The following is a 13657-nucleotide window of genomic DNA, read 5'->3' as shown; positions in this document are numbered from 1 at the left end:
GATGACAATGTTTCACAGTGTCATACAATTACATTTTAATAAGATTTGCTTTAGTACAGAAAAGGGAAAAATCATGAAGGTGAGAAAAGCTTTTAAGCATTAGCAGCATTGCGCTTTTTATCCAAAAAAAACCCTTTAATCACAGTTTTACTGCAAAGTTAGACAAGCAGAGGTCCAAGTTAACAATCTCAAAGCCTTGTGAAGATGGAACCAGATGTGAAATATGAAATTAAACGTTTAACTGCATTGGGGAAAAGTACGGTAGGTTTTGAATCATTTTTAAAAATGACAAATGGAGCTAAAAGTGTGGTAGAAGAGAAAAACCACAAGCCAAAATGAGCCAACTAGATATTAGACAATTGTTGTTGTTTTGTAAAAGTGTCACTAAACATCTTATAACTATACAGCACAGCTTATCAAAGGATTTAAATGGCAGCAATATAGGAAAAGCTTAAGACAAAGATGGTTTGAAAGAAAATGAGGTACGTTTTAAAGGAGTCATAAGTCAAGTGAATATTCATGTTTGTGTTTCAACAGTGCTTGAGAGTCTGTTACCATGACTTCATGAAATCTAGCCACTACACTGCTCATAAATAAAATGCATTCTGGGAAACATCATGTCACTCAGTTAAATACACACAGACTGTATTGTGACTGTGAAAGCGGAGCTGCAGAGCGTCAGCAGCATCAGAACTCATGATTATATCCGTCTTGACTGGGTTTCAACACAACCACCTCACATTTGCTCCATTCTGCCGTTATTTTTATTGCCCATTCATTGTTACATTTTAATCACATTATATTACGAAGCATGATTGCTGTTAATTTTCATGTGCAATTTTTCCCCCAATCACACTGATGTAAGCGACAAGCTTTGCATTTCAAAAATCTAGACATTTTAGTAACAATATTACAAAGTTTTTACCTTAAAAAAAAAAATTAAGAATTAATTTATAATTTATTCCACATAAAAATACAAATTAATATTAACGACATTGATCAGATTTGAAAATCTCGCCCAGAAATAGCTAACATTAATGGTTGAGGAATAAGTGTGTAAAGAAAACACAAATAAAAATAATGTAAAATATGTTTAATTTTTTTTGTTGTTGTTGCAAAAAAATCTCTAAAAAATAATGAAAAAAATTCTCAGTACAAAGGCTACATTACTACTGGAAGGTACTAGCACGTCGAGTAAAATACACAGTAAAAAATGATTTTAGTGAATCACAATGCTCGCAATGAAAATAAATCTGCAATAAAGATTTATGCCTTTTTCAGTTTTTTTTCTTCTTTTCTTTTTTTTTACAAACAGTACAAACAGTATTGCACATTACAACAAAAAATCAAGGTTCTCAGCCTTTAAAAAAAGGGACTAGTTCAAGTCTTGGGTGAGTAGAAGGCCACCACATCAATGACGCATCTGGGGCTTTCCATCAAGTTAAAGTTGAAACGTTTAATATTTTTTCAGTTTCCATCTTGCCAAAAATCATAAAAAAAAATTTGTCATTCTTAAATGATGTAAGGTTAACAAATCCGGGTGTGTGCAGTTTACAAAACAAAAGGGGAACACATAATTTCACAAAAACATAAAAATATAACGAACAGAAGATTTCACAACTCTGATCAGCATAGTAAAGGTCTGATTGTAAATCTATCAAAACCCAAGTAGTACTGTATGTTCAGTTGACTTTATAATGGTCTGTTGACCCTATAGAATATATATAGGCCTATATATTATAATAGTAATAAGATCAGATGTTTGTTTGAGGAACACTGTGATGTCGCAGTGGCTGTACTTCAGCTTCCTACAGTATTAAAATAATAATAATAATACTCTAACTCCTTCAGTTGTTTTTGTTTTTCATTTTTTTCCAAAAATAAAATTAAAAGCAAATAAGCATGACAAAAATAAAATTAAGCATCTGTTAAATCTTTTTTTTTCTCTCTAGCAGAATTAAATTAATATATATATAGTCTTTATTTGAATAAACTTAGAAAATATCAATCTCTCTCGTATTATATTTCAAAATTGAGGTATTGCAAAAGATTACGTCAGTCAGAAAGCACAATTATTTTTCTATTAAAAAAGGAAAAAAAGAAAAGAAAAAAACCACTGACTGTTCAACCATCCAGATACAAAGAGTAGTGCATAACAAATATTATCTACTACACAGAAGGAACAAACAGAAAAATCTGGGCAGGGAAAGAACATCACAAACACACCCAGAATTCGCCATCGTCGGGATCAGGGTTACCCACAATCCTATATTCTCCATCGGTACAAAAGTAGTGTTTGCATTTGACTTTTTTCCCGACTGAACGTGCCAACCTAAAGTTGACTGTTTTCGACTCTCGGATAAGCAGCCAAGACGCGTTTCTTCGCGTTCCTCTCCACCATCTCTAAACTCCACCGTCGACATGATTCTACTTCAAGCTTTGCTGGATAATCTGGATATAAATGCTGCGGCTACGTGAGGTAATTCCGCTCGCCGTATCTCAAAGTTAGGTTAGTGATTTAGAGCCAGTGTTCGCTTATTCTCCCAGAGTCACCGCTCGGACACAGTTTTGTGAATCGTCGGCGTGCAACGTAGTGTTATTGGTCATTTCGAGTCGGACAGCTCTTTGGTACTGATGCGACGCGTGTCGTGGGCTAACTAGCAGAAGTGTGCGAGATCCGTGGAGAGAAGGGACCGTATGTTTCACAGGACGTTCCATGTCAGACATCAATAACAGTTAAAGCGAATCACAGTTCTAGGCGTCGTCTAAGTGAACTACATAAGTGTATAAAAATTGCACAATTCTATGAACAATCACTGCAAAAAATTACTTCAGCTGTTAAAGACATTTCGCTAGAAGATCCTACAATTATTAACTTGTAATTGTAGCTTGTGTGAGCTTGTGAGCTGCGGGTTTCCACCACGGAATAACAAAAAATAATATAAAAACATTTTTATTTTTTTCCCTGCCTCAAAATTTTGAGGAAAGAATTCCAAATTGTGACAGAATTCTGACGTTTTTCATGATATAAACTCACAATTGCAAAAATAAAATAATAAATTAAATTCATAAAAAAATATATAAACAGGTAATTGCAGCATTTTATCTCACAATTCTGACTTTTTCCTCTCCCAGTTGAAACTCAAGAACATTTTACCCCTCACAATTCTGAGTTTATCTTTCACAATTTGGACTTTTTTCTCCCCCTCGCAAGTCAGATTTGTGAAACAAAAAGACACCATTACCTTTTTTTATTCTGTGGTGGAAATAAGCATCCATAGTGATATATATATAATGCTCGTCCATCGTGGGGGAAATGAAAGTGAGACCCGATTTTACAGCATGCATCGCAGACTCATTAACATGCTGTTCCGGTGCAGACGCAGACTCGTTCGCCTGAATAACGTATGACCGTGTGGACTCATAACATGGATTTAGCAGCAAAAGCTATTATGCAGCATGTAGTTAATACTAAAAAACTCGTAAAAAATTAAGCCTAAAAAACTGAAGCGAACAGAAAGAGATGTATGCATGCAGGTATTACTATTCATTTCAACATGGAAAGCAAATGGCGTTTTACTCTAATAACTCTGTGTGTGTGTGTGTGTGTGTGTGTGTGTGTGTGTGTGTGTTTTTAACAGCTCACTTAAACGAGATTTTCTTAGTGAATTCATTTTACCTTTGGTAACTTTTTTTGTCATCATCTAGGGGGGAATTTCCTACCACTCTGTTTTCACAATAAGTGCATGCTCCTTTAAAAAGTCGGACACCCAAAATGTATTATCTATGTGTATATAGATAAATATAAACTTAAAATATATCCTTTTTGTAAATGTACTGTATATATTATATATGTAGTCTCACACTGCCTAATGTTACCTATATGGAGCACTAAACCGATCAAACGAAGGATAATGAGAGAATTAAAGCACAACATCCTGATAAGCGTTAACATCGACTGTTTGTGCCAAAGTGCAACGTTTGAGCACGCAGACTCAAATTTTATATTTTCCTAAGTGTTTGTAAGCAGAGAATATAGTGGACAGAGATATCATGATGTTTGTTTTCTAAAAATGAGAGGGGAGATCCGTGTGTGGTTTGGTGGGTGGAGAGGGTGATGTGGCGCTTGCCATCAGCTCCAGTGGAAGGACACGTGCCGAGGTCGATCTCCGCCTTCCTTCACCAGCGGTTTGTGGAACTCGCGGCCGGCGCGTGAGTGGATGCTCGCCCAGCAGTACTCACAGTAATACTGCAGACAGGTGACGTTGGCACAGAAAAAAGGAGCGAACTTTCCTCCGCAGCGAGCGCCCTGACATTCATCGCACATCTGATCATCCAGCACGTATGGTTTCACCTCCACCTGCAGACACGGACAGAGCGAGCGATTAGAGAGAGAGAGAAACTCAAAGCTACATTCTTGTTTGGTTTATGTGGGCTCAGTTTTTTTTTTTTTTAAAGTGCCCCTATTATGGATGTTTGAAAATTCCCTTTCATGCAGTGTGCAACACAGCTCTAAGTGAATTAAAAAATCCTGCAAATGTTTAAATCTTAAAGTGCACCGTGTATAAAGGTCTCTCAAAAGAAAGAGTCGACTCTGAATCATTGAAACGAGTCATTTTTAAAACGAAGCCCAAGACGTTTCATGTTGAAGTCAACATGAAACATTAGCATATTTCCTGCCCACTTGTTGGTCTTTTTTTTCTGAATGAAAATGCAAATACAAATTCATTCGTTGCCACTAGGTCCCGCTTTTGGAGAGAATAGCGGTTTCCCCGGTAACACTGTACACAAAGCAGCACTGCGCTCACAAACGCTGCTTTATCAGGCATTACAGGCATAATGACATGGAAATGAGACCAATCCAACCAATCACCGCAGATTAGCGTCACGCGAAGGAGGGGTTTTGAAAAATGAATCCTTAAGTGAATCGTTTGGAAATCGTTGAGCAAGCAAGGTAAAAATAAATGCATATTATAAAACAATGTAAGTGTTTTTTGACCTTGCATGCATGTCAACCTGTTGTTAGGGACTCCCAAAACCAAACTATGAACCTTTCATTACCCATAATAGAGCACTTAAATTTTTTTGCATTAAATTGATCAACAGTGACAGTACAGACAATTATAATGTTACAAAAGATTTCTATTTCAAATATATGCTGTACATTTGAACCTTGTTACCACAAAAATACAAAATGTTCAAATGCTCACTGATGCTCCAGAAAAAAAGAAAGCATTAAGAGCCAAGGGTGTAAACTTTTGAACAGAATTTCTTATTTTGTCTAAATGTCATATGTATGAGTCCCTCAGTGTGAAATTTTGACCACAACTGTATATATGTGTGTGTGTGTGTGTGTGTATATATATATATATATATATATATATATATATATATATATATATATATATATATATATATATATATACACACACACACACACACACACACACACACACACACAAACACACAGAGCATCTAGTTTTAGTCCAGTGACCATCAGTTATTTACTTCTAAATAACATTCCCAAAACAGTCCAGTAGGTCCAGTGTGTACATATGCGCACAGGAATAGCACGGAGCTATAATTAACAAACGCCACGTCTGAGACTTCAAATGGCTGTCAGGCCTCCAGAAGCTCATGGTCATGTTGATTACACACAGTCTGCTCTGGGGTTTCCACAGTCTGTATTGTTGGCGATATGGAAACAGCCTGCAGGAAAACCATGGTACAGAAACTGCCACTATGCAATCACATCTAGAATTACAGTTATAAAAGTACAGTATAAACCTCTTCTGGGACTCGTCTAGTCAATACAGCATTTATAGCATTCTGCACATTTCTTAAATGGCCCGTGATTAAGCAGATTTCCAGTTTGTAAAGTGTCTTCAACACAACTGTTCTTCAGTGCATCTCATGCAAACTGTCTGGTAAACTCTGGCTGAGTTTCGAAAGGTCAAATGGCAAGTTCAAATAGTTTCAAATAAAATGTCACATTATAAAGTGTCGCCGATGGTATCGCTGTAACTTAATGATTCATCTGATAAAGTTCAGTGCATTAGGAGCAGTGTTCTTTTAATATTATTGACATACTATTATAGTGTTTAATCAATATTTTGAATTTGTCTTTATTGTAATTTTAATTAAAGTTTTAGTAATTTTATTGTGTTTTTAATTTGTATTATTGTTTTTTTTTTTAAATATCTATTCATTTTTATTTCAGTTTTAGTTATTTTAGTCCATGAACCTAAACTAAATAAAAATTTGAAATGCTGCTTTGGCAATTAACTAAAAAAAATAAAAATGGACATTTTACTTTATTTAAGCATTATTTTATTTCAAGTAATGCAAATGTTTTTATTTTTTAATGTTTTTAGTTTAATAACCCTGAAGGATTATTAAACGACTCCATCCCTGATGGGTTCATGAAAAGTGAAAAGAGGCTGTCTCTGCATTGTGTGTAATGACAGACATTTGAGAGTTCGTCGTTACGTGAGCTCACTCACCCGTTTGTCAATGTCATTATGCTGCAACTGGACAAATCGGGCACTGATGGCAGCGATGTAGCTCTGCTGATTGGAGAAGGCCACTCGGCCCGCACCTTTAGGGTATTTAAGTTCTGGATCAGTGTCAATGCCGGCGTAACACACACCTCCATACAGTCTGTCCATGATCATAGCCAGCTCCACTAAACACACACACAGGAGAAGCACGGCATTGTACAGAATGTGATTACATTAATGACATACTTGATATTTGGGAGGAATAGTGACACGCTGCACAAGACATACTGTATGAGAGAAATTCACCTGCTCGTAGAGGTCGTGGAACGCCTCCCACAAAAATGGTCTTGCGTGGGTCAAGAGGCTGCGATCCATCCATCACGAAATCACTGTCACTCAGGTTCCACGGGCGAATCTGGACCTGAGAACAAAAAACTGTTCATCTCTAGGAGAAATTCAATGCAAGACGCTTGTTTTAAGACCTATAGGGCCAAACTAGATTTCTGTGAGAAGGTCAGGTGAATTTATGCATCTCAAATCTACCCTATAAATAGTATTAGTTCATTACATATATAGCATTAATTAAAAGTCTGTGAACAGTGCTTCTGTATAGAAGGGTGTTAAACCATATTTCCTCGACACTGAGCTTCAGTGGGCTGTGGCAGCGCTTCACTCACTGGTTTATCTTTAATAGTGGGGCTCGAGACACACAGGTAGAGTTTCCCGTCCTCCTCGATGCAGGCGTCAATGAGGGCCTGGACTGAACTCTCCTCCTGGAAGAGCAGGAAGGCATAACCTGCAGAAGGAAGAGCATGAGAGATGAGAGAGTCTCTGGGGACACAGAGTCAGACTGCAGTCAAGACCAGAAGCGGTCTGACTCAGAGCCACAGGAAGCACAAAAACCGCGACTGATGGCAGAGCCTGAAATGAGTCTGCATGTGGAGGAATAAAAACAACCTGAACGCCTGAAAGTGACAGTAACCAGAGTCTAAGAATGAATAACTGATGATCAGAACAGGAAGATCAAACGATTTAAGACCCAATCTCACAAACATTCACACACCCACAGAATTTATTAATTAAGACCTGACTGAACACTGGGGAAACGGAATTGTTTATAACTTGACACCGTCATATTTATTTCACATTACAGCTACCACGGACATAAATATTACAGTCACAAATATTTTTAAGCAAATTCCTATACAGTCGTTGACATTAACCAACATACACACTCGATCTCTATTGGTCCTATGCAGTTTATGTTATTATATCATGTATTTTTGCACAACCATAACATCCAGGACCAAAACTATCAATGTTATGAATTGACAAAGAATGGTTATTCTCTGAAGCTTTCCTCTCACTGCTCTGACTCTAAACATGCATTCTGCATTAACCTGACTGCTTTATGTCTGTCTGTGAATTCATGACTTCCATCATTTTCAAGCCCTTCTGAAATGTTTTTCCTCTATAACACTGCAGTTTGAGAACCTCAGGATCAGAGCCAGCAGAAAGACCAGAGGGAAGAAAAGAACAAGGCGTTCTGCTCCGGGGAAAAAGAGAGCGACAGAGTGCAAGGAATCGAAAGAACAGAGAAATATGAACAACCTTGGGAAAGTAAATCAAAGACATCAAAAGAAATCAGAAGAGTGTGTTGAGAGAGAGTCATGGACAAGCATCAGATTTAAGAAAGCAAGAGTATCATCATTAGAGCTTAAATATAATTAAAAAAAGCAGAAAAATAAATTCAGATTGGATTATTCTACTCAATTAGAGATTATGATGAATAATAAAGATGTTTAATTATAATTTAAATATTTTTATATTACATATATTTTAAATGTTAACATTTTATTATTATTATTGATAATAATAATAATAAATAGATAAATACATCATATAAAATACATAAATTATATTGCATATATTAAATATATTTTCAAATATTAAAAAAATACTACTACTACTGTTATTTTTATTAATAAACAACAACAACAATATATTTTGCCATTTAATCCTAAATGAACTACTGTGTTTTACTATAATAAAATATAATAAAAATATTTAAAATTTTTATGCTTGAAAAAAAAAAATCATCATCAGAATACACTGCAAATTCTTGAATGTTTTTAGTAGAGAACAAAGCCTTTTGTTTTGATTGTGTAATTCCTGCACCCACCAGCAGGGGCTAACTGGACCATGTTAACCAGCTAACCCTTGGCTTCACTTCCATCCTGCTTTCCAGCTGGTTTCTGAACAGAAGGAGCTCTTAAATAATTCTCGGCGTTAGTGATAAGCGTATAACAGCACCACAAGAAAGCATTTAACCCTTTGTAAACTGTGTTCAGAGCCTCAGCGCTGACCTCAGTCCTGCCTACTGTGAGTCATGATGCTTTACACAACACTGGATGGAAAAATGACCAGCATCTTCCATTCACTCAGTGGATCAGTGTTTCATACGAGCTGGGAGAACAATGAGCACATCTGTAAACAGCAGTTGCACACAGGACAGCCCTGGTATGAGGACTACAGGAGTCCAAATATATAAAATCCACAAGTGCAGATCATTATACAGAGCAGAAAATACAGTGGTATACTGTGTATGTACATATACATACATGCATATATATATATATATGTATGTATGAGAACTGTACTTGTGCTCTGTTTACCCTTCCAAACTAACTCTGTCACCTCTATCCAGGTGCTCACACATGCGGTGACACGCAGTAGGTCTGTCCCTCTGGGTGTGTATCTGTAAGTACTTGTCTGCATCGGTTAAAGCCACAGTTATGAACACCTGGAGGCACTTTGAACCGATAGAGACCAATCTGACGCACAACACAACAGTTTTCTGACACGCTGAGACTAAACACTGACCAGCATGCACACAGTTGACTCATCTGAGTTGCATGCTGATTACAAACGCTCTCTGACGTAATACTTTCACTATTTTCACTCAAATGAAGGAGGTGTCACGGGGAATCTGGATTGTTCAACATCTGCAGCTGTATTAAAGTGCAGCAGGAGAGATGATGTCAGTGTCATTACCTTTAGGGGGAAAATAGGATTTGCTCTCTGCTTTATGAGGCCAGTCCACCACCAGGTGACCGTAGCGACGGAAACTGTTGGTGATCTCATCTGTAGGAAAAATGGAAAGTATTTAGGCCAAAATATGGATTTCAAACATTGTAAAAAAGCAAGCAATCACTGCATCCCTTCTCAATAACAATGCTGCAGACTCTAATTCTTTAAAATGCAGTTCATTTCTATGAATGTGAAAAATCATTAGTCATTGTTTTTCTGTGGCCAAAAGTGCATAACCCACAGTCTATATAATATTCCGGTCTGAAGATATACTTTGGGTCAGTGTTAAATGTCAGTGTATTTTTTTTTCCCATATTATTGAAGTCAATGGCTACCGGCAACTGTTTGCTTCCCAACATTATTCAAAATATCTTGAAAGATCAGAAGAAAGAAATTGAGGGTGAGTAATGATGCTAAATGAGAGGTGAACTCTCTCTTTAACAATAATAAACCTGAAACATATACATAGCAGCTCTAAAATCATTGGGTATATATGATATTGTACCTTTAACACATATTTATTAAATATTAATTAACATAATGTACCCTCCAAACTCAAGCTCAGCCCTGAGGCTTGTGTGTATATGTACCTTCATCGATGTCAGGTGGCAGTCCACCGACAAACACCTTTCTGGAGTAGCGCTCCATCCTCTCTCCGTTCTGACAGCGGGTGGGGGAGCTCAGGCCAGGGGTCAGCGACTGATCTCCATGACCGTCGTCCAGGAAGCCGTCCTCAAAAGGAAACAGTGAAGAGCGACCTGCAACAGGAAGTACAGACAACAAACAAAAGAAAAAGGGAAAAGAAGGAATCACACAGGAAATGAGTTGAAAGAGAGAGAAATCCAGATGACAGAAACAGATTAGTGGACAAAAATGACAAAGAAAACCAAATTTATATTATTATGATATAATATACTACCTTTGAAAAGTATGGGGTGACTGTGTTTTTTTTTTTTGTTGATAAATTAATATTTTTATTCAGAAATGAGACATTAAATTTATATTAAAATGCTGTTGTTTTTTTTTGTATAGTTTTTTTTTTTTTTTTTTTTACTTTCTATTCATCAAAGAATCCTGAATACATCAAAATGTTTCATGGTTTCAACACGAATATAAAGCAGCACAACAGTTTGCAACATTGATAATAATAAAAAAATGTTTCAAATCAGTATCATCACAGGAATAAATTAAATTTTACAATATATTCAAATAGAAAACTTATTTAAAATTGTAATAATATTTTACAATATCACTGATTTGACTACTTTTGAAAAAAAAAAAAAAAAAAAAAGATTTCTTTCCATAAGTAAGATATTTTTTATATAACCATGAAAAAATACTACCACTTCCAAACTACTGAATGGTAGTATATACATATATTATGAAATTTTATTTCATATTACAACAATGTTAATTAATTAGATATTACACGAAACTGGACTGTACCAAAGTTAAATGAAACAATGAAGATTTTCTAAAATAACACATTTAATCAGCCATAAAAATAAAAATCTCCAGTAATTACACAAACAACAGTCCGTTTCTTTATTTTCATACTCAAATGTGTGAAGTGTTAACCTGAAGACATGTAAAAGAAAAAGGATGTGATCCATACAGTATGATCAGGTAGGCATTAATATCCAAAGCGTCATAAAACAAGGCACATTTTCATATAACAATGCAAAAAAAAAAAAAGGTACTGTGATCAGAAGACCCTTAGACAAACACTGATATCCCTTTTCCATCGTTATTCCTAGTTTTGGCAACATATTTAAACATGCACAATTATTTAATTCAATGTCATAATGCTGTCTTAATTGATCAGTTTTTTAAACGTGAAAGAAAAAACACTAACCCACATACATGATTGTAATGTCAATCAATGTATTTTAGACAGGTGGGTAGCAACGGAACTATTAACTAAAGGCATCATGCCACACTGGTGACTTTCAGACAGCTTTGGTGATTGTAGTCATTATACGTTAGTGGTTCATGGTGGAAAAGGGGTATGAGAGGAGTTCTAGAGCGAAAGCCAAAACATGTGAGGTGTAAAACCCTCTGACAGAATTAGTCCAACACTTGAAATGAGAAATGCAGCAAGCCCATATGATTAACTTCGAACATACTGTACAGGGTATGCCAACTATCTAAATAATATTTTATCATCTGTTGACCGTTTTGTTAAGAAATCAAAGGCTAAAATATTCCTTTGAATATATGCAATAACATAAAAGAAAAAACAGCATTTCAATTATTAACAGAAAACAATGGCAAAATTAACATGAATTAATGCAATCACTGCACAAATAAAGTTATTATGATATTATGACACCCCCTCCCCAACGTCCCAGTGACCCTCATAGACAACAAAGATTTAAGCCCGAGCAAAAGCCGCATCATTTCTGCAAGCACAAACATAAAGAAGGCGACAGTTACCTCTTCTGCGACCATAGCTCCTGGCTGTTCGAGAGCAGAGAGACGGGTGAAGAGAGAGGGACATGACAGAAGAGATGGACAGAAAGAAGAGGGAGAGGGACAGACAGGGTCTTTTTTCAAGCTTGTTTTCATTTGTCGTTGCATATGAAACACTTCCTAATGCAATATTAGTATGCACTGCCGCAAGAGATCATGGTCATGGTTTTTCTATAGTTAGTTTCTCTTTCAGGTGAACAGAATCTTCCTGTTCAAGTTACAAGTAGTTAAACTGTTGACGTGTTTATTGCTAGCTAACAGAAAAACAAATCCACACAATCCAACAAATCCAAACGGCACAAAGATCTGAAGGAAATTTTATTAACAAAAAATAAAAAATAAAAACTTTTTTTTTCTTTGTTAAAAATAGTTGTACAAAATAATTTTAAATGCTATAAAATTATAAAATTTAAAATGCATTATATTTTTATTTTTAGATACGTCAAAATGTGGTGGTAGTGCTGAATTTTTAGCTGCTGTTATTCCAGTCTTCAGTGAAACATAACAGTTATGCTGTTTAATATTTTCGTGGAAACAAACTTTTTGAGTAATTCTTTGGTAAACAGAACTTTTTAATTTTTTTTTACCAATTTAAGGCATCTTTGCAGAATTATATTAATTTATATTAAAAAAAGTATTAATTTCTTTAAAAAAAAAAAAGACTGGCTACATTTATTTATTACATTACACTCTTTAATTTTCTTAAAAAAAAAATAAAATAAAATGAAAAATAATATCCTGAAGGGTCCTTAAGTAGTCGGATCTAAAGCGAGAACTGCTCTAAATGCATGACATTTTCAGAGCTGAATCTATTGTTCTCATTTCTGTGGTGTCTCCCTTTTTGGGGTTTTCATTAAAACTGCCGTTAGTCACTGCGTACATAGAGACGTCTAACCGGTGGTGTCAGGGGCTCTCATACCCCTAGCAACAAAGAAAAGGAGAAAGCTACTGTGTCTGGAGTGAGTCACCACACACCCAGAGAGATGGACGGGTATTTGTTCCTCAGTGGGATTTGAGAAGTGACTGTAGGACAGCAAGAAAAAGGAACGTTACAGTGATACAGCAGTTTCTCTTTCTGTAAAGAATAACCACTGTCACATTTAAGAGAAACCGCAACTGGTGGAAGTCCCTCTGGCTGATTCTTAATACAAGTCACAGCATATCACACACATCCTTGACACACTGGGACACAGAACATGAACACCGAGTCTGACAAACTCTGTTCTCTACACATGGTGTGAAATGAACCTCAGCCTGGCATTTTTTTTTTGTGCAGTTTTGCTTTAGATGGATTAATGTGTGGACGTAGACCATCAGGAGATTATAATGAGAAATTCTACTTGCGCTGCTCACTTTTACTATAAAGATGTGAGGATGGTGTTCACAAAAAAACCCCACTAGGTTCATCTGAGGCATTTCTTAAGGGCTCGACTATATATTCTTGCACTAGATAAAAGTCTTGGGCCGTTACAGCATGTCTGTCTCACTGTTATTCAGTGTCTCACAACAAGACTGACATGTTTTTAAGAGGCTGTGTTGAGTAAAAATAGTTCAACTTTTGACATACAGGACAGCCTATCAATGTCAATCTGAAA

At 35.9% G+C, this 13657-nt stretch overlaps 1 protein-coding gene across 6 annotated transcripts in view; it reads right to left on the bottom strand.

The window, feature by feature from the left end:
• Nucleotides 1–20: 20 nt before the first annotated feature.
• LOC109051581 (cytoplasmic polyadenylation element-binding protein 3) overlaps nucleotides 21–13657 on the bottom strand; it is a 34274-nt gene continuing 20637 nt past the window's right edge. For 4 of the 6 annotated variants that reach the window (XM_042769390.1, XM_042769394.1, XM_042769392.1 and 1 more), the window contains exons 5-11: nucleotides 12027–12050; nucleotides 10181–10348; nucleotides 9555–9644; nucleotides 7178–7296; nucleotides 6807–6921; nucleotides 6504–6685; nucleotides 21–4360 (exon numbers count right to left, since the gene is read on the bottom strand). In XM_042769390.1, the coding sequence (XP_042625324.1) occupies nucleotides 4133–4360; nucleotides 6504–6685; nucleotides 6807–6921; nucleotides 7178–7296; nucleotides 9555–9644; nucleotides 10181–10348; nucleotides 12027–12050 (926 nt within the window). In that variant the 3' untranslated portion in view covers nucleotides 21–4132. The remainder of the gene's footprint in view (nucleotides 4361–6503; nucleotides 6686–6806; nucleotides 6922–7177; nucleotides 7297–9554; nucleotides 9645–10180; nucleotides 10349–12026; nucleotides 12051–13657) is intronic. The other 2 variants (XM_042769391.1, XM_042769395.1) reach the window with 1 other exon arrangement.

The sequence above is a fragment of the Cyprinus carpio genome, chromosome A13 (genome assembly GCF_018340385.1).
Source record: "Cyprinus carpio isolate SPL01 chromosome A13, ASM1834038v1, whole genome shotgun sequence".
Lineage (NCBI taxonomy): Eukaryota > Metazoa > Chordata > Actinopteri > Cypriniformes > Cyprinidae > Cyprinus > Cyprinus carpio.
Note: the sequence above shows the minus strand (reverse complement) of the source record. Positions and strands in the feature narration are given on the sequence as shown.